Source organism: Dendronephthya gigantea, unplaced genomic scaffold (assembly GCF_004324835.1).
Source record: "Dendronephthya gigantea isolate DGI-Jeju-01 unplaced genomic scaffold, DenGig_1.0 000005F, whole genome shotgun sequence".
NCBI classification, from domain to species: domain Eukaryota; kingdom Metazoa; phylum Cnidaria; class Anthozoa; order Malacalcyonacea; family Nephtheidae; genus Dendronephthya; species Dendronephthya gigantea.
The window spans coordinates 3,126,605-3,146,635 of record NW_021163015.1 but is presented as its reverse complement, the minus strand read 5'-3'; the positions used below and the strand labels follow the sequence as shown (position 1 = coordinate 3,146,635).

Sequence of the window (20,031 nt, the reverse complement as noted above, 5' to 3'; positions counted from 1 at the left end):
GGTTTCATGTGCCTTGCAATTAAAATACAATCGTGTTCACGCACTCTTGTGTTTAGCCATTGAAAGACCCATGCAGCCATTGAAAGACATCATTTACGAATAACATGAAGCTTCCTTACAGAGCGTATAGTTTATACAATAAACTTTTACAAAATTTATTTACACTATAAATAGTTTTCAGGAACATTTTGCGTGGATGCACGCAACAGATTAGTACAGTATATCTAACCGATAGTTTGACATCATCTGAAGGGACAAAAATTATCACTGAGTTAGTGACTGTGAAGACTCAAAGACTAAGAGCTGATATCGCTGGTCCTTACTAGTTCAAGCATGCCGCTGGTATCCATGAGTTTAATAAGCATTGAACGATCCTTTATAAACTTTCAAACCATCTCCCAATGAATCATCAGGTCTGACAGCTTCATCCAAAAGCCCCGCGGCGTCTGAACCACCATTTACCATCAGATGCACCACAGTAATTGGCTGTCCATTGTCAATACCCAGAAATCCTCGTCTAAAGATCACAGAACATTAATCACCGTGTTAGCTTTGTACAACAGAAAGATATCGGCAGGGATGCAATTACAAATTTAACTGCAAACTAATGGAACTACAGCCTCAGTTCTGCAGTTCTTTTTTTGTTTATACCTGAAATAAACATTTGATATTTCTTTGTCCTGACCAACGACTTCCAACACCTAAAAATACTTGTTTATTTGTTTACCGACTCAAATGTAGTCGTGCAATGAAAAACGACAGAGAAACATCGTTCACAATAAAACTTGCAGCTTATTCCTTACCGCTTTTCTGACATTTCCCTCTAAAATTTTGAAGGCTGCCGCGTTTTCGTTTAGGAGATTTTCGTCCCATTTTGAATGTAACTTAAATGTTATCTCTCCTACAAACGAAACACTGGCTTCGTGAAATACAGAAATGGTTGTATGATAGTGATCCTTGCTTTATATTCTTGTTAAGTACTAAACTAGTATAGACAGAGAAATTGCATGCAGAGTTAAATGCAGTCCGAGATATATTATTTAATTGAAAAGGAAATGGTTATTTCTACCTGGATTCGGGTATTCAGGCATGGGCTCACGACGCTGGGCTTGTTCCATTGTGTAGCCATCTTGAAATCCACTTACTAGAAACAACAACAAGAATCCGTAATGTTAACGATATATTCAGCTAACGGCTCGGTAAGACGGCGTGATGCACACAACTTTTCTTTTATACAACGAAATCATCTTTACCTTGAGTGACCGCAAACAACACGAAAACCAAGCCCAATTGTGCAACCATTCTCTCTACAAAACAAACAAACTCTTTCCTTCACTGATTCGCAAATCCTCTGTATTACAGATTGCAATCACAGTTTACACTTAAAATACTATACAGACTACAGTGTATAAACACATTTTTTAAAGCTTTTGATCTTTGTAAATATCAACACCGCATACCACTGAGAATCACACCGTCGTTTAAATCAACAATATTTATATCAGCGCTCTTCTAAATCATCCGAAAACTTTTAAAGAGTATAAAATAGATAATAAAACGTACCTTGTTCTGTTAATGAACAAATAAAACGGTTCACTTAGTAAATAAACTAAAATTTTTGCTTCTGATCACCGCTAGTCTTCAAGGAGAAAATTCTGATTGCTGGACACCTGTTAAATGAAGCAGGTGGCATCTGTCTAACTTTGCACGACGTTCCTTAATCTTCTTACCAGACGAAGAAATCACATTCAAAGAGTTAGGGAAAAAATATTTCGTGCAGTCGGTAGAATAACCGAATGATAACGGGTTTTTGCTAGTTAATGGATACAAATAATTCAGTCGAAACATTTCATGTAATGTGCGAAGCAGTACATAGGCCCTTCCGCTAAGAATTTATCCTTTGGAATCTGGATTTATTCAATCATTTCTCATAACTATCGCTGATTACAGTTTAACATTCCTGACCCTGAAATAATCGTAGAAGTTAATCGAAGAATAATCGCAAAGTTCCGAACCGTAAACACCCGAACTTTGCGAAAGAACTTTGGTTACAAACAGACATATGGAGTATAGTGTTTGTTAATTAATCAGCTACATTTTGCTCTGTAAAGATGGCACAACCAATCATGCAAGCCAGTTTCTTGGCTTAATTTGAAGGATTTAAAACAGCGAAATTACTATGTAAGAATCGGTCCTTCAGTTTGATCAATCTATTTACAGTTTTTGCAGACCCTAGCCCGATCTTCAGGAACTGTTTCGAGCCATTACGTTTTCTACCCAGCCACGAAGTACCTGCATGTCAGCGTATACACCGTATTGGTTAACGCGGGCGCAACCTTTGCCCCAGGACACCACGCCGGCTAATTCATACGAGCCATCGGTATTCTTGCACACTAAGGGTCCTCCACTATCACCTTGACATGCGTCGACTCCGCCCTTAGCATGACCAGCGCAAAGCATATTGTCAGTAATTCGTAGGGAGGCCGAACTACCAACTGCCTGAGAAGAACAGACAGCAAGTTATTAGAATGAAACTTTCATCCAGTAAACACAAGAATATGCGCATAAATGCCACCTTGCACTGCACGAATATTTCTTACCTTTTTGCACTCGGCATGAGAGACTAGCGGAACTTTGGCCTGCTTTAGTCTCGGGCTTTTGTATCCACGTTCCGTTGTTCGGCCAAATCCAGTGACTGTGCAGTTCTTCCCAGCGGGCAGCTTTGGATTGAGATGAGGCAGGCATGCAGGTTGAATATAGTAGGTAAACTGGACGCTGCTGCTAAGACGCAGTAAGGCCACGTCATAATCATATCTTGAAGCAATCGCATAGTCGTTGTGGCTATAGATGGCCTGTATTTGTCGTTCGACTTCGTGCCCGCTCTTATGATAGATATTCGTCTCACCTAGCTTCACGAACATTTGCGAGGGATCTTTCCCAACGACGCAATGAGCAGCGGTGACCACCCACTCGTTGTTAATCAAAGTCCCCCCACAGAAAGGGAGCCTGGTGCAATTACTGCACGATGTAATGGCCGCATTCCAGGGCCATTCGCCCGGATGGGCAAATATCCCCCCAACAATACGACCACCGGTTGTGGATGAGTGGCCACAGCTTCTTGTACCAACTGAAATCGTTAAAAAAAAACCCCATTAAAATTAACAACTCCTTTAGTATCTCAAGGACAAAAACACTCGCTGCCTCGGCTAGAAGGTGTTAAAGTGATTTTAAGAATTTATTCTGCATATAATGATGTCAAAGCAAGTTGTGAATCAGCGACACGTGTTTCAACACACATCTTTTGGACAAGTTTTCATGGTTTCATTGACAATGTTTATTATTTGACAACAAAAATTGGTACCTGTGGACCGTGTGGTCGCAAGTGTAGTTGCCTGGGTCGTTGGTTTTGGGGTGGGTTGAGGGGTTGGTTTAGGGGTTCGTTTTGGAGTGGGTTTTGGAGTGGGTTTTGGGGCTGGTTTTGGAGTTGGTTTAGGTTTTGGTTTCGTGACTAGAGGAAAAAACAGCGGATGAGAATTCAATATTTGAAAACACAAATACCCGGAAATGCTTATTCTTATGATTGCGATTCGCTTTGCATTTTCCAATATCGCGTCAATCTTTCACAGACATCAAAGGGGAGAGCGAGATTACTTATATTATCTTGTTCCCATGAAGTCTGGTGATTTAGGGAATGCCGACATAAAGCTAATTGATACATTGATCCAGTCCTCAACTCTCATCCACTCATGTGCAAAGGAGATGTTCCCAGCCGTACCTGTTCTTGAGCGACAGACAACGCATGATTTCTGACAATTGATTAACATATAATTTGGATTTTTAACACATTCCCCTGTTTTACTCCACGATGCACATTGCTGGTTGTTATCCTTGCAAACACAATGTCCACACGAGAGTGCGCAGTTATCTCTCATCCATTTGGAATATCTTTTGTCCGTACAGTACTTTTGCTTCACCCAATTGTCACACTGAATTTTAGACCTTGTGTTCCTACAATCTAAAATAGCAGTAAACCCTCGCATATAAAAATCTAAATATTTCACTTTATATAGTTAAGTTGTTAGATAAATTACATACACGAGGCTGGAGGTGGCTTCGTAGTTACTGGCTTTACTAAAAAAGTAACAATATTATGTATAAGACTCAAAGGTTATATCGCAAAATTCTAAAAGCTTATTCACACTTGAACTGGTTGAACTAGTTAAGTGGGGCTTACAATCTCTTTGTAATCACTCCATGTCATCATTGGCACTTTTCTCGTATCTTAAAACTGAATGTTTCACCCTAAATCTTGCTCACTTGCGTTTAGTTTATATGTCTAGTGCAAGTCGTGTGATAAAGTTATCTTATATTGCACCAACCTTTGCACAATCCGCATGTCCTTCTGCAGTAATTTCCGTAATAATAGCAATAATTGTTGATTCTGTACGAGTAGCATGTGTTGTAATTATAATAATCCCGGCAGCTTGTTGCTCGTTTTACTTAAAACAGAAAAAGAAAAAGGTTAAAAGACTCCCAATAATGTCTTATAGTCTCTCATAAGCATTATTTGAATTTCATTTTGACGATTTTATTAAGAAAAATTGTGTAAGGGAAGCAAAATTAGCAAATGTAGGTTCATAGAGACCAAGCCAGCTATACATCGTGCTGCAATTTTTCATGCAACTTGTCTCGAAATGCATTCACTGACTTAAGTTTATTTGCTGCCCATATACAATTGCAAGTCAACATCCATCAGTAGTGAATTGGATCCAACAAAGTTGGATCGTGTGAACAGATCTCCGCATGCACGATGCAACGTGATGACTCGTTCAACGGCTTGCAATGGCTTTACATGCATCGTGTTACAGCAGGCCCTTTAGAATCTATACTGACAAAACTATACAATGTTTTCCTCATTCCGCAGTCGGTGAATCCTGAATATAAACCAGGATGGTTAAATCATATTGATCATTAAATAAAAGTACCAAGTCTAGGGCTACCTCTTCGGCATTGCCGCATAAACAATTCATGAATGGATTGAATGCTATTTTATGATTGAATTATTTATATGATCTATAAGAGGTAACCTCTTATAGATCATATTTAGAGGTATCTTCTATAAGCTATGGTATAAAAAAACATATTCGTTTACGATACAAGTGCGTCATATATGCATTGGACGACGTCACATTTGCCGTCTTCTTGTATCCGGTGATATGAATGTATAGACAATATAGTTGAACGTAAAGCGTCGGACAATAGCGTCGGATAAGGCCTTCATAAGAACCTTGAAAAGCATTTTGACATTACCAGAATTCTATCATAATTCACCGATCAATTTCGCCGCTTTTTAGGAGAATGTCTGATACCTGTGATCTGGTATAAACAAACGCATCAACGGCAATTGCTGGTCCTCAACTTGCTCTTAGTGTACGTGAGCAAGCATTACTAGCTTTTCTACTCTTGACTTCATATGAAGGAGAGAAACAGATATTTCTGGTATATCGACCTACCGCGAAATCCATCAATTTGAATGTAATTAGATCCTACTTGAGAACCAGAGACCAAGTTCAGCTCCCCCAGAAACAGGCTGAACATCAGAACCAGGACAGCAGCCTGTGGTTTCGCCATAGTTGAAGTAGGACTGTCTGAATACTGATCACAAATGAATTAATGAAAGGCGTCTTTTGTTTTGTGTGCGCTCTGATGCGTCTAGTTCCCTCCCAGATCGAGTGGCTGTATTTTAAATCTGATTTCCTTTCGACACTCAATTGTCAAGCGACGAAAAATTAATATGATAATTCAAGTATGTGTTAAATAAATAAACACACATACGAATAAAATACGTGAACCTTCAGAAACAAAAGAGACCGAGTGATTCTATCTGAAATTGATAAACTTGAACGATGTGTTTATTATAAATGAGAGCAGCGAACTGCTTCTTTTGAATGAAAATGTTCCCTTCGGAAACGTTGCAACATCGACCAACAAGGTGTAGCATGCGCCCACACCAGGCTCAAGTTGAAATACAGGAAGTATATTTGCATAATTAATGTCGTTAAGAAGGACACAGTTCAAATGTTCAATGAATGTCGCTACGTGAGAACTTAGAGAATTAGTTTTGGCAGATGAGATGCGTGAAATATTCCAATCTCGAAACTAAGAAACTGTGCTTCCTAAAAACCAGGTAAAACACCTCCACCAAATCTTTACAGTCTAAATTATTCACATTTGGTTTAATTAATAAACAGCAAGAGAATAATACATTATTAACAAGATTCAACCCTCAACTACAAAATATTACCATTTTTTCTTGCTAAGTTTAAAGTTTTACTATCATACAATCTTCCCAGTGATGTTTGTTATCCAAGCACTCAAATGCTCCATCTCAGTGTAAACACCATACGTATTAGGACGTCCACAACCAATACCCCAGGAGACGATTCCTCCAAGAACATATCGCTGTTTGCTTCGATCCCAACATGTCAGCGGTCCACCGCTGTCTCCGGCGCAGGCATCAATCCCACCTTTATCATAACCTGCGCAAATCATGTTTTTTGTTACAGGTCGAGGAGGAATCCGTCTCATGCATGCCTTGGAAATGAAAGATAGTAGTTAGAACCGCACAGTGGGAAACTTTATGGAAGGTTAGAGAACGTTGGTTGACTTTGGTTTGCGTAGCTGCTCCACGAAAAATGAAGATTGATTCTTACAGAAGTTCATATGTGTATGATGACGATTTTTGTAGTAAGAATTATCTATTCTTATATAGTAAGAACTATCACTATCTCCTTATATTGAGAACAGCAAATCAAGAAATAATATCAACCAGATAGATAGATAATCCGTTTATTAGAATCATCTAGCAGCCAGGGCTGAATTGCATGATCCATAGTTATATAAAGCAGTATTTCTTAATCTTACCTGCACGCAAACATTGTGGGCTACAATTGGTACATCTGCTTGCAATAGATGGACCGAGCTGGCTGCTCCTTCGGCAACTCTGCCATAACCGGTTACCGAGCATCTTTCCCCCGTTTTTAACTCATTCTCGTTCAAACACAACGGTCTAATGTGATCATTATAAAAGACGTCTTTATTCAGCTGTAAGATAGCAATGTCATCATCGTAGGGTGCCTTGATCGCGTACTTTTGATGAGCGTGAATCGCCGTGCAATTAAATGACTGTTTATGCTCTGTAGTATTTTTCTGATTGGTCACCCCTGCATCAATGTGTAGATCACTTGCCCGGTAGTTTACAAGGCAATGTGCAGCGGTAATCACCCATCGTTTTGCGACTATTGTGCCACCACAAAAGTACCTGCAGGTGGGACAAGATTTTATGCCGACTTGCCAAGGCCAGCCTTTTGTTGGGGCTTTTTTTCCGCCAACAATCCTACCTAATGTTGCCCGGGTGCCGCATTTGATGTTGTCGTCATCTGATGCGGTGGGCTTCTTCACCACCGCTTGGGTTGTGGGTTGACTGCCAGAACCAGCGATTGAACCAGCACCGGATCCTGCATACATAGGGGCAGCTAAAGAGAAAGATTATCGGTTATATTTTCGTGGTTTTATTCAGATGTCTACAAAGTTACTTAGCGCTGAAAATGGTAGGAATGGTAGCCATTTTACCTGCAAAACATGAGAACACGCACACAGAAAAAATTCTTTGTTAGTATCGGTTATACACTAAAACCGGACGAAAATATAGCACTAGGCCAAATGGAGAAAACGAAGTAATCTTCTATATTCTATACACAATGAATGCACAAATCTACTTACATTGCAACTGGCTGATATACAGCGCAAAATATGTCAATATGATGTACACAATACAGAACTTCATGTTAGCGTGATCTACTGAGTCTATGTATTTTATACAATATTCAGGATCAAGCCATGGGAAAGAAAAATAAATACTGTACTCAACTTCCCATCATACTATACATTTATAGAAGATGTTGATGTCGCATTTTACGTAAAAATAATTACGATTGTGGCGTGCGTTCGCGACGCATCAATACTAATTTGCGTGAATTGCGTCTACCAGATCCAGGAATACGTGCGTCATTGACTGAAAAATGTTCGAAGTCCAAAAAGACCACAAGACGTACATTAGCGTCATGAACTGGCTCTAGCTTCACAGAATCAAATAAAGACGGGGATTTTTTCATTATTTAGTGCAAATGGTTGACATACTTGTTGGTATAGATGGATTCGTAGTAACAGGTTGTACTAATAGAGACCTTAAGCATGTAGGACGAGAACACGACGACGGCAGCTATCAATACAATGCTTCATTGAAAAGAAATGAATTATTAAATACCTATGGGGTTTAGACGTGATCTACGGTCTATTTACAACAGCAAAACGTCATTTATTACGTCCTATGTAGCCGGAACGTCTACATTTCAGGACCCAGCGAGCGCTACCTCGAATTAGGCTATATAGAATTGTCCCTAAACGTAAAACAATCTTTTCAACGTCTTATATCTCATTAAATTGGTACAATTGATAATATAAAACAAAGCTTTACCATAAGATTAATTTAAAGGAATATTCCAACCACGTCGTGGTCATGTTGCCGTCCTACATGCTTAAGGTCCCTAATATTCCTAGCTATGTTTGCAATCCATGACTAATCGCTCCAGCAGACGCCTGCGAGGTGAAACGTATATTGCATACACGAAGTGCGTAAAGGAAAAAGATGCGCAACTTTTAGCTTGTCTTCAGAATTTATTGATGAACACTACGGCCTGCGAGTCTGTGTAAGATAGGCACCAACATTTTAAACGTGACCTAGTGCTACTTTATATCAGCAACAAAACAGTGTGAATGAAATCAATACATACCTGACGTTTTTATCACCAGTTTCGGTCGACAAACAGCGCATGACTTTTGACAATGAAGTAGCATATAATTTGGATTCTTAGTGCATTCGCCATTTCCTCCCCAGTATGCGCAATTATTACTGTTATCCTTGCAAAGACAATATCCACACGACTGTGCACAGTTCGTTTTCATCCACGTTGCATATTTATGTGTGCAAAATCTTAGTTTCACCCAATTGTCGCATTGAGTTTTTGGTTTTTTGTTTGCACAGTCTGAAACAGTTCAGTAATATGTTAGTCATTTGATATCGCACACTGTAATGAGAGTGAGAGAAAATACCTCAACTCATCCTCGGTACTACCGGCCGCTGAGATTTTGAAGTAAATAAAACAAGGTCTACAATTATTTACATTGTGTCAAACCATAGTATGGCGCGATAAAGATCACCAACGCAACCACAAAAGACTTCATGATTGTAAGAATTCTTGATAAAGCAATCCGCTGTCATTTGACATATGTACCGTTATATGATATTTTGCGATCACATGCACTAATGAATCAACACCATCACTTATCAATAATTACAACTTAGGCGTGAGTAAGACGCATAGAAGAATAATTTGCGCATGCAATTAACAGGAAACGCGTCATTTATTGAATTAGAAATTCTGACCAAAAAATCACTTCAAATTTTCGCTTATGATAAACGAATGTTATTCAAGGTCTTTCCGCTAGATTATCTATCGATATTTTTCCTTGGAGACTTTCATGAGAGCAATATAACCTTTTGCCCTAAATAATTAGGATAAATGGATGGAATCCAGATGAAAGGATTTGCTGTTTTTGTTCCCAACAGCGTGTGTTCTGGAACACGATGGGATAATTGAAATAGCACATTCCTCTGCGCAGTCAAAATCGATCTTTTTTGTGATTGAATTAGACTTTCATGTAGCGATCATGTTGTTTTAGGGAGTTTGCCGAGGTTTGCGCTGTTGAAAAAATTGTAACTCTTATGGTTCATGTCACGTCTTCGCATCAGGTCTAGCTGCTGATAGATAAATGAGCTTGGTGAGTGTATCATTTTCTTGAGACCCTCGAACTTGCCAGTTGTGTGGACTACAGTAAAGGCATTATCGCATTTTCTAAACGCAGAGATTATCATCGAGTGACGATACGATGCGGATAAGCAATATTGTGTTGTTTTTGTTTACCTCACTTTTTGCACTATTTGGAAATGAAAAAAATGGTGAGTACTGAATGAGATACTTGGGAATACACATGTTGAATGCCATTTACTATCAAATAAAACAACAGGAAACCATTGTAGAATATGAATAATATATTTGGAAAGTTCAAACTGTATTTGAATCTAACTCAAACCCTCAATCGAAATTGTAAAATCTAGAAATCTGGTGAAAACAACAACATACGGTGAACACTCAGGTTTTGGGCTAACCTCAGAGCTGCCAATTACTTGTACATATTTCTTGTACATTCCATGGTACAAGCACAAAATTGAGAACGAAATGAAACGGAATACGACATGTTTGCAGTATTTCTCAACCTTTGAGTTCGCCCGAAATATGATTTTACAACTTAACTCTACGAAACTTTACTGCAAGGTGTTTCAAATAAAACAGCAATGTTTTTAAGGAGTGAGTGACATTTTTTATTACTGGTAATCAAAGTTCAGAGGCCAGATACGCAAAAAGTAGGATAAAAAGTAGAAAACCGATTATTAAACCGAAAATTAATTACATCACACTGTCTCTCTCACATTCAGCTGTCGCTGTAAAAGCCACAAAGAGTTTCAGAATTGAAAGCGCAAGTTATGAGCAGTGTCTAGTGCATAGAAACCGTTTCACGCCATCGCAAAGCTACGAGCCTTCATTAACGCTCAGAAAATGTGACCAAAACTCGACTGGGTTCAGCCAACGCTGGGTATGGACAAGCAGAGGACAACTGAGGTTAAAAGGAAAAAAACGTTGCCTCACTGCTAGTCAACGTGGCGTCGTCTTTTTACAGCGCTGTCGCGTTGATGAAATTCGTGAAAAATACGAATTTCAGCAATGGGAATGCATGGGAAACCTCTTGAAGTTGAAATATATGAATGCATATTTGGTGCCGTTTCATTTCTCTTCGAAAGGCATCAACATATTTGGCATTTTGGCGCGGTCGGTGGCGAGGCGGAAGCGAATTGGTACGACAGTTTACGGAGCGGGTGAATGGTCGCGACAAGGAACAGGAGCATCCCTTTGCGGAGACCTTCCCTTTTAAGGAAGATTTCTTTTCGGATTTATTTCTCAACGCTGAAAGATCTGATTTAATTAGCTGGAAAACCATAATTAACATCTGATGAATTTATTTTTAGCAGCTTATTATCTTACTGATATAATCTTTGATATAATTTTTGTTATAATCCAAAACCGCAAAAATGTTGTGTCGGAATTTTATGGTAATTACAAAGTTTCATAGTGAATAAAATTAATTTGCCTGTAAACCATTTGTGGACGAAACTACGAAACTGAAGACGCTGTCGTTTCTGAAGGTGGGTTAGTCGTTGTTGGGTTATTTTTTGAAGGTGGTTTGGTCGTTGTTGAAGGCAAGTTAGTTGTTGTTGTAGGTGTAGTTACTTCTGGAGTACTAGGTGGTATTGTTGCTGTTGTTTTTCCTAAAAAATTCAACATATTTCTTGTGTCAATGGAGAATAAGGGGCAGAGTGTGACCAAGGTAACGATCCTAGTTGACATAATGTTGTTCGTAATACATACCATTGTCACAAACTGTCCGCCCTGTCTCTGCGCGGGACCAATCACATGTATTTCTGCCACACGAGGTCCACCTTATCGTTCTGACATTGTAATCAAACGGCAGACCACTGTACATGAATGCCAACAGATATAACTTTCTGTTCCCCCATCTCAGTTTGTTTTCGTCACACGACCATCCTTTGTTTAGACTCACCGAATTACATGGCTGAAAACGTGGCACATTATACACATTAGAAACAAGACACTTCCCATTGTAGCTCAACCTAAGACGACCATTGCCTGCCCACTGCCAAAGCTGTCGTGACGAATTTATATCGCAGGTTTCAAGCGTTAACAGAGGAGCCCATGACCGATACTCCTCGGCCAATTTTGATCGATCTCGCAATGCTACACACTTGTTAAAAGCTGCAGATCTTATTTGAAACCAAGGATTCTGAGAACCAATAGCTGCAAGAAAGAATATAGAACTGTGTTAACGCATTTGAAAAATCACGAGCATGCTCGATTTAAGAATCTCAAAAAGGTGAATTACCAGTGGTGGAGACAGACGGTGGGGGAAGGGTAGTTCTTGTAGGTGGGACAGTCGTTGTTGTATGCATTTCGGTCGTTGTGGAGGTAGTAATTTGGGTAGTGGTTGGGTTACTTGTCGTCGATGATTTCCCTAGAAATATGAGAAATATTTTGCAATCAATGACAAAGCGGGTAAAAATTCGACAAACGTAGATAGTGGCATTAAGATTTTAGAACTATGATAATTATTTTGCTGTTTGCATAATCTTAAACCACATACTATCATCACAGAGCGATTTCGTGGAACCATAACGTGACCAGCGACAGTTGTTGGTAATTCTGTTGGTAACTTTAACACTGAAACGTCCTCGTCTTCTTGAAGGGACTGGGAGCAAGTACAGATTACGGTTCTTCAACTTCAAATAACCAGTGGAGGTACAGGTCCACTGTTGAGACCACCTGCGGGAAGTACATGGTTGCAGCGAAATCCCGTATGATCTACCTCTGTAACTGGTGGTGAAGGTCACAGTAAGGCATTTCCGCTTGAAAGCCAACTGAAGTCTCCCGTCGGCTGTCCATCGCCAATTTTGCTCGAAGGAGTCTTGAGCGCAATCACGTAAAGACAATTCTCTCGAGTCCCTCCTCCCTGCGAGGCATTTCTTATAAGCTGAACTGTGAATCTGAAACCATTGTGGACCTAAACACAGAACCATATGTATTAAAAACAGCTTCAATATACACAAGTAAATTATTACAGTTCTTTTAGAGCTAATAGCTTTACCCAGTTGCATAATGTACAAGGGGAACACTTATAGAGTATTATTGTAAATAGAATCGAGTAGTTTCTTAACTGATATGTTGCAGCAAATCCTGCTTGTTTGTCATGTACTTAAATATAAAATTCTCTAACAGAATTGCTGTAACCGTCGAATTTCTGACTAACCGCAAAATCCACATGACCGGCCGCAGTTTTGCTTCATCCAACCTCTACTGCCCGTCATATAACAGTAACCATTTGAAGGATATCTGGAACAGACTCTTGCGTTGTCACGGCAACCTGAAAAGTTACCAATCGATAAAGTTAAGCATGTCAGTTTCATTTGCCATCAATTACACAAAAAACTGCTAATAATTTAATACAGATCAGCATGCGCAAATTCACTTCCCTATTTCTATCATTCAACACACGACTGGTGAAATATAATAGACTCACTTTTTGTGGGACGAACAGATGTGCAAATACCGCAGGTTTTAGCGCAGTTCTTCTTCATCCATCCTTTGTGTGATTCGCAGTATCCATATGACTTGTAGCTAGAACAGGATGAGGATTTATCGCGACAATCTAAAGTGATTTAATATAACCAAAGGTTAGACTGTACAACACACATATGACAACATACAATTTAAAAGAGCTGAGAGAGGGGCCCCTGACTGGGCTTACGTGTGTTGCTGGTACTTGCTACTTATCTTAACTCCCCAAGACTATATGATCCAGTGTTAGCGTTCTACAATTTTCCCAAATCGCATTGTTTGATCTAACACACTGGGAAGTATTTGTTTAACATTTTGAACCGCAGTTTACCCTCGTAGATATTGCAATCTCCAAAGTTTGACCTGGTTATTTTTGGTAAACTGAATACTGCCGATTCAGGTGTGCAATGTATAGTCATAGCCAAAACTTCCTACTTCGTCTGCCTCAGTTTGATCGAGAACAACAATTGCGCCTTACAGATATTATAAAACAAAGTATGCTGGATAACATACCTCTGGACACCGTAGGCGGCTTGCGATGTATACCCCAACGAATTCCGAATATCGTGGTGTAGAAAAACGAGAGTAACAACAAAATGACTAAAAAACGATTGCTCGCCATTATTTCGTTGTGGTCTCAATTCCTGAGGAGGTGATTGAAACAAAGCTGGCTTGCGTGGTGGTTTATAGCAACGCGCGCGCTGTGGGGATCAGCATATTTTGCGTCACAAGGCGCGGCAAACGTCATGAAGATGGAGATGAAGTTCTAAAATTAACCGCAAGTCTCTCGACACTCAGCGTGAGACATCACCACGCCTTCACACGGGCTGGGTCGAACCTGATCGATTCAATGTCATTCAATGGGAGACCAATCAAGAAACGACTGGAATTATCACACGAACGGTGGCGAAGAGGAAGCGAAGATGTACGAGAGTTTACGAGCTGGTGTACATACGGTCGCGACATTCGAAAACCATAAAAACATTTGATGCATTTAGTAACTTTATTATATTATTCAATTTATATACTACAATACCAACCATTAATCTTAAACCGTAAGAATGTTGCGTGAGTTTTCTGGACTACAAAACATAACTCCGAGACATCTGAGCTGGAGTAAAAATACACTATTTATACACGTGAGAAAACATGAATGTTTTTTCTTGTCTTGCTTGAGATATAGAGAACGAATCCTTGTTATAGAGTCTACGCTGCAGGCTATTCTACGCTTCAAACACTAGTCTCCATAAGCGTCCACTTTCTTCTGAATCCAGGGCGTAAACAATGCTGTTTTAGTATATACTCCATAGAGATTAGGCCTGGCACATCCTATGCCCCAGGACACCACTCCGCCTAGGATAAATCTGAATCTACTGCGATCAAGGCAGGTCAGCGGACCACCACTATCTCCTTGACATGCGTCAGTACCGCCCCGTTCATATCCGGCACATAGCATGTTTGATGTCACTTTCCTTGGTCTCAGCAAATTGGCGTACGTCTGCATAAAGACATCAATGAACGTTATAAATTCTGTCTAAACTAAATTTTACTTACTTGTATTTTCGTGCGAACGTCTCTTTTTAGAAATTTTTTTCCAGTGTTGATAATCCAGTATTGATAACCAGAAAAATATCAAGAGATGATCTTACCTTCACGCATGTCTGTAAAGCCGCAATCTTTACATTAGCTTGAAGCAGTTTCGCTGATTTTGCACCATGTTCCGTTATTCGACCAAATCCTGTAACTGTGCATAGATCTTTGTCCGTCAGCACCTTCCCTTGCTCCGGGAGGCACAGCGGGCGCACGTGATCGTTAAACTCAGCGTATTTATCCAACCGTATAAGAGCGATATCCTTGTCATATGGTGCGTCAGTGCCATAATCCTCATGTACAAGTATGAGCCGACCTTTAAAGTGTTGCTCGTGTTCAGATCTTCTGGATTGATCAACCTCCCCGACAACCAGATGTAGATCTTCCGGGAACTTGGCCGTTACACAGTGTGCAGCGGTAACTACCCACTCATCGCTAATCAGTGTACCACCGCATGAGATATTACAGCGGGCGCAATTTTTAATCCCGACCATCCACGGCCAGCTACCAGCGGCAGAGGCGGTGCCATTCACCACCCCCCCGGTCCTCCCCTTAGTTCCACACCTCACGTTTCTATTCCCGGGGGGCGGGGTTGGTTTAGGTGTTGTAAAAACGGGTGGTGGGACGGGTGGCGTGTTTCCCGGAAGGGGTGGGATTGGAGGAGTGTTTCCTGGAAATGGTTGGACGGGTGGCGTATTGTCAGGGATGAGTGAATCTGTTGGAGGTATAGGGGGAGTTGCTAAGCTGTCGGTGGGTGGAACTGGTGGCGCTGTCGTTGTTGTGAGCGGATTAGTCGTTGTTGTAGGTGGGCTAGTTGTTGTAGGTGGGTGAGTTGTTGTAGGTGGCTAGTGTGAGGTGGGTGAGTTGTTGTAGAGGTGGTCACTTGAGTTGTAGTAGGAGGACTTGTCGATGTTGTTTTTCCTGGAAAATTGAATATATTCTGTTATTAATGAATAGGGAAGAAAAGTGAAATCAACGTAGAAATCTTAATACCTACCACTGTTACAAACTGTCAGCCCTGTCTCTGCCTGAGACCAATCACACGCATTTGCACTGCAAGGGTTCCTCGTTGTTCTAACATTGTATCCAAACGGCCAACCTCTGTACATCGCTGCCCACAGATATAACTCATTGTCCCCCCATCTCAATTTGTTTTCCACACACGACCATCCTTTGTTTTGACTCACCGTATTACATGGTCGAAAACGTGGGGAGTTGTACACATTAGAAACAAGACAATTCCCATTATGGCTCAACCTAAGATGACCACTGTTTGTCCTTTGCCAAAGCTGTAGTGATGAAGTTTTATCGCAGGTTTCCAGCGTCAATAGTGGGGACCATGAACTCGATATTGATCGATACCGCAATGCTAAACACTTGTTAAAAGCAGCATTTTTTATTTGAAACCAAGTATTTTGAGAACCAATAGCTGCAAGGGAGAAAATAGAACTGTGTTAACGCAGCATGTTTTCCACAAGCATGCTCGGAGGTACATGGCCTTAGGAATCAGCGTAAGAATCTCAAAAGTTATAATCCTTTGTCAGTTTTTATTGGATTGAGTAATTTTTTAATGGTGAATATGTTGGAAATTTACTAGATGGAAATTCAAGGTTACTTACTAGTCAATTGGGTTGTTGGCACCGTTGTCGTTTGAACATCTGTATAATGATAAAAGTTAGTTTAGATTACAAATTTTTCAATATCAAAATAGTTAACGCCTGACGGCTGACGTACGTGAGAAACTCGCGTGAAAACATTCAAGTTGTTCCTGGCTGATGAAAGCAGGATTGAACAATGTTGTGCTGTATCCAGAAAGACGACGAATAACAATGTTAGAATTTTCAGGACTAACAATTGGTTATTCTTGTCTTGTCAAGAAACAAACAACTTGTCATATTCGTGCATGTAGAACCATAATCACCACTTTGAGTCAATGGAAGAGTACATACCATCAGTACAGAGTGAATTCGTGGTACCATAACGTGACCATAGACAACTGTTGGTAACTTTGTTTCGCACTTGCACACTTCCACGAGATATACCTTTGTAGAGGACAGGGATCAAGTACAGATTAATGTCATTCACCTTCAAATATCCTGCACCAGAACAGGTCCATCGCTGATAAATCATTCCAAAATCGCATTGTTTCAACGATGCACGGTATACCCCAAAGATTCTCATCACAGAAAGACATTGCTGGTTCAAAGCTGACTGGAGCTGGTTATTTCGTGTCCAACGCCATTTCTGCGACGCGGAATTTTCAACGCAATCTCGCAAAGACAGGGAAACTGTTTCGATCAATCCAAACACCCTCGCAATGCTTGCTGTAAGACATTTCTTATACGCTGAACTGTGAATCCGGAACCATTGCGATTGCGTGGCTAAATCGAGGGTAGTTCTTGTAGGTGGGACAGTCGTTGTTATGGGCGTTTCAGTCGTTGTGGGGGTAGTAATTTGGATAGTGGTGGGGCTACCTGTCGTCGATGTTTTTCCTAGAAATATGAGAAATATTTAGCAATGAATATCGAACGAGGGAAAAAGACCGACAAACGTAACTTTGCATTATTTCAGGCACCTACCATTATCACAGAGTGATTTCTTAGTATCATAACGTGACCAGCGATAGTTTCTTGTAACTCTGCTCCAAACTTTAACACTAAAACGTCCTCGTCTTCTTGAAGCGACTGGGACCAAGTACAGATTACCGTTCTTCAACTTCAAATAACCACTGGAGGTACAGGTCCACTGTTGAGACCACCTGCGGTAATTACATGGTTGCAGCGAAATCCAGTATGTTCTACCTCTGTAACTGGTGGTGAAGGTCACAGTGAGGCATTTCTGCTTGAAAGCCAACTGAAGTCTCCCGTCGGCTGTCCATCGCCAATTTTGCTCATAGTCTTGAGCGCAACCACGCAAAGACAATTCTCTCGAGTCCCTCCTCGCTGCAAGGCATTTCTTATAAGCTGAACTGTGAATTTGAAACAATTGTGGACCTAAACACAGAACCATATGTATTAAAAAACAGCTTCAATATACACAACTAAATTATTACAGTTCTTATAGAGCTAATAGCTTTACCCAGTTGCATTTAAACGGGATTAAAATACAATGTGCAATATTTACAAGGGTTTGTCGACGAGAATAAACACGTCCGGATGGTATAATATTTAAATATTTCCGGTGAGTAACACACCTTGAATTATTATGCAAACCTAAATGTATCGAGTTGTTTCGTGTATGATATGTTGTAGCAAAGTTTACTGAAGTAGTGTAAAAATCAGAATTGCTGTAACCATCGAATTTCTGACTAACCGCAAAATCCACATGACTGAGGGCAGTTTTGTTTCACCCAAAATTTCCTGCTCCACATATAACAATTGCCATTTGAACGATATCTGGAACAGATTCTACTCTTGTCACTGCAACCTGAAAGTTACCAACAGGAGTTAAAAAAGTTCACAAGTTTCACAAGTTCACAACTACATCGAATAACGTAATTTCATTTCCATCTATTACACAAAGCATTGCTAACAGTTTAATACAGATCAGTACGTGCAAATTACTTCCTTAATGCTATCAACACACAACGCGGTTGAAATATAATAGACTCACTTTTTGTGGGACGAACAGATGTGCAAATGCCGCAGGTTTTAGCGCAGTTCTTCTTCATCCATGCTTTGTGTGATTCGCAGAATCCATATGACTTGTAACTAGAACAGGATGAGGATTTATCGCGACAATCTAAAGTGATTTAATTTAACCAAAGGTTAGACTGTATAACACATTTGACAACATATAATTTATAAAGCTGAGAGAGGGATCCTTGACTGGGTGTTTACGTATCTTGGTTCTGACTCTAACTCCTGAAGACTGCATGATCCATTCTGAACTGCTCTTCACACAAAACACTGATGTAGTTATTTTATCATTACACACTCCACTTGGAGAATTTTAAAGCATCTTGTCAGAACACCTGAACCACAGCCAACCCTCTTAGATCTTGCAATCTACAGAGTTTGACCCGGTTATTTCTAGTAAACTGAACACAATACTGCCGTATCAAGGATACAGTCAGACTTTTTAGGCAAAACACCAATCTTCTTTAATCGAGAACAACAATTGCGCCTTGCTGCCTTGCAGACATAATAAAACAAAGTATGCTTGATAACATACCTCTGGACACTGTAGGCGGCTTGCGGCGTATTGTCCAACGATGTCCGAATATCGTGGTGTAGAAAAACGAGAGCAAAAACAAAGCGACCAAAAAACGATTGCTCGCCATTATATTGTTGTGGTCTCAATTCCTGAGGAGGCGATTGAGACAGAGCTGGCTTGCGTGGAGGTTTATAGCAACGCGCGCGCGCTGTGGGAATCAGCATATTTTGCGTCACAAGGCGCGGTAAACGTAAACAGAAAAAAAGGTGAAGAAATATAATGTATAATTAACCGCAGGTCTCTCGACACTCGGCGTGGGTCATGACCACAGAGACTCCTTGAAACAATGCATAATACATGACCTTCTAATGGGCCAGGTCATGGCGTCAAACCTGAACGTGATTTGATGTCATTTAATAAGAGACCATCAAAGAGAAACGACTAGCAAGCATTGTATTTGTAGCTTTCTCAAATATCTTGTAATTTAATTGCTGCACGAAAAGCGATTGTACGAGGTTGTGCCCTTTTAAAAGCATTAATGTGGCATTGTGGCTTATAAAAGCCACGATGTTTGAAGATATTGGACTCCAAAAACCTAATTAAATATCACTTCAACACACTTCAACACTTCCACCTGAATGTCAAGGGCGCATCTATGCGTCTTCATGATCAAATAAAAATCACGTACGCGCGCATTTTTTATAGTGCCGATCCACAGTTGCCGAACGCTGTAGGACCAATCGATGAAGAGAAATTCAAGATGGTTGTCGGGAGCCGTCGAACAGGTTCGTCAGATAAAAATGGGATATTTGAATTTGCAAAATTTGTGACTACAGTCAAAATGGAAACAACTCAAATCTAATGACCTCAACAAAGAGGAAACGGAAAAATCAGATCAACGAAATTGATCATGATTTTTATG

General features: G+C 40.2%; 4 protein-coding genes, 1 long non-coding RNA gene and 1 pseudogene across 6 annotated transcripts; 1 reads left to right on the top strand and 5 right to left on the bottom strand.

Moving 5' to 3' along the window:
- Positions 1–113: 113 nt before the first annotated feature.
- LOC114516208 lies at positions 114–1,388 on the bottom strand. 2 transcript variants are annotated; one of them, XM_028535620.1, is made up of 6 exons: positions 1,254–1,388; positions 1,070–1,144; positions 804–901; positions 652–701; positions 324–517; positions 114–246 (listed from the first exon to the last, which is right to left on the bottom strand). In XM_028535620.1, the coding sequence occupies exons 1-5, from the start codon at positions 1,300–1,302 to the stop codon at positions 355–357; spliced, it is 435 nt and encodes a 144-aa protein (XP_028391421.1). In that variant the 5' UTR covers positions 1,303–1,388; the 3' UTR covers positions 114–246; positions 324–354. The 2 variants fall into 2 exon arrangements, with proteins under 2 accessions (XP_028391421.1, XP_028391420.1); XM_028535619.1 differs by having other exon boundaries at positions 114–517; positions 1,254–1,383.
- Positions 1,389–1,466: 78 nt separating this feature from the next.
- On the bottom strand, positions 1,467–6,419 carry LOC114516203 (trypsin-4-like). Its single transcript, XM_028535609.1, has 8 exons — positions 6,351–6,419; positions 5,514–5,655; positions 4,380–4,499; positions 4,096–4,131; positions 3,776–4,015; positions 3,362–3,508; positions 2,601–3,127; positions 1,467–2,499 (listed from the first exon to the last, which is right to left on the bottom strand). Exons 2-8 carry the CDS (start codon positions 5,629–5,631, stop codon positions 2,245–2,247), a joined length of 1,443 nt encoding a protein of 480 aa, XP_028391410.1. The 5' UTR covers positions 5,632–5,655; positions 6,351–6,419; the 3' UTR covers positions 1,467–2,244.
- Positions 5,634–9,806, bottom strand: LOC114516205 (serine protease 44-like). Its single transcript, XM_028535616.1, has 4 exons — positions 9,243–9,806; positions 8,853–9,112; positions 6,925–7,535; positions 5,634–6,594 (listed from the first exon to the last, which is right to left on the bottom strand). Exons 1-4 carry the CDS (start codon positions 9,338–9,340, stop codon positions 6,337–6,339), a joined length of 1,227 nt encoding a protein of 408 aa, XP_028391417.1. The 5' UTR covers positions 9,341–9,806; the 3' UTR covers positions 5,634–6,336.
- On the top strand, positions 8,066–11,197 carry LOC114516212. The gene is made up of 4 exons (XR_003686278.1): positions 8,066–8,229; positions 9,802–9,900; positions 9,985–10,078; positions 10,616–11,197. It is a non-coding gene; the product is annotated as an uncharacterized LOC114516212 (long non-coding RNA).
- A 24-nt stretch (positions 11,198–11,221) lies between these two features.
- On the bottom strand, positions 11,222–14,067 carry LOC114516202. Its single transcript, XM_028535608.1, has 7 exons — positions 13,878–14,067; positions 13,327–13,455; positions 13,057–13,170; positions 12,394–12,810; positions 12,136–12,264; positions 11,604–12,050; positions 11,222–11,503 (listed from the first exon to the last, which is right to left on the bottom strand). Exons 1-7 carry the CDS (start codon positions 13,984–13,986, stop codon positions 11,349–11,351), a joined length of 1,500 nt encoding a protein of 499 aa, XP_028391409.1. The 5' UTR covers positions 13,987–14,067; the 3' UTR covers positions 11,222–11,348.
- Positions 14,068–14,360: 293 nt separating this feature from the next.
- Positions 14,361–19,941, bottom strand: LOC114516211 (annotated as a pseudogene).
- Between the last annotated feature and the right edge of the window lie 90 nt (positions 19,942–20,031).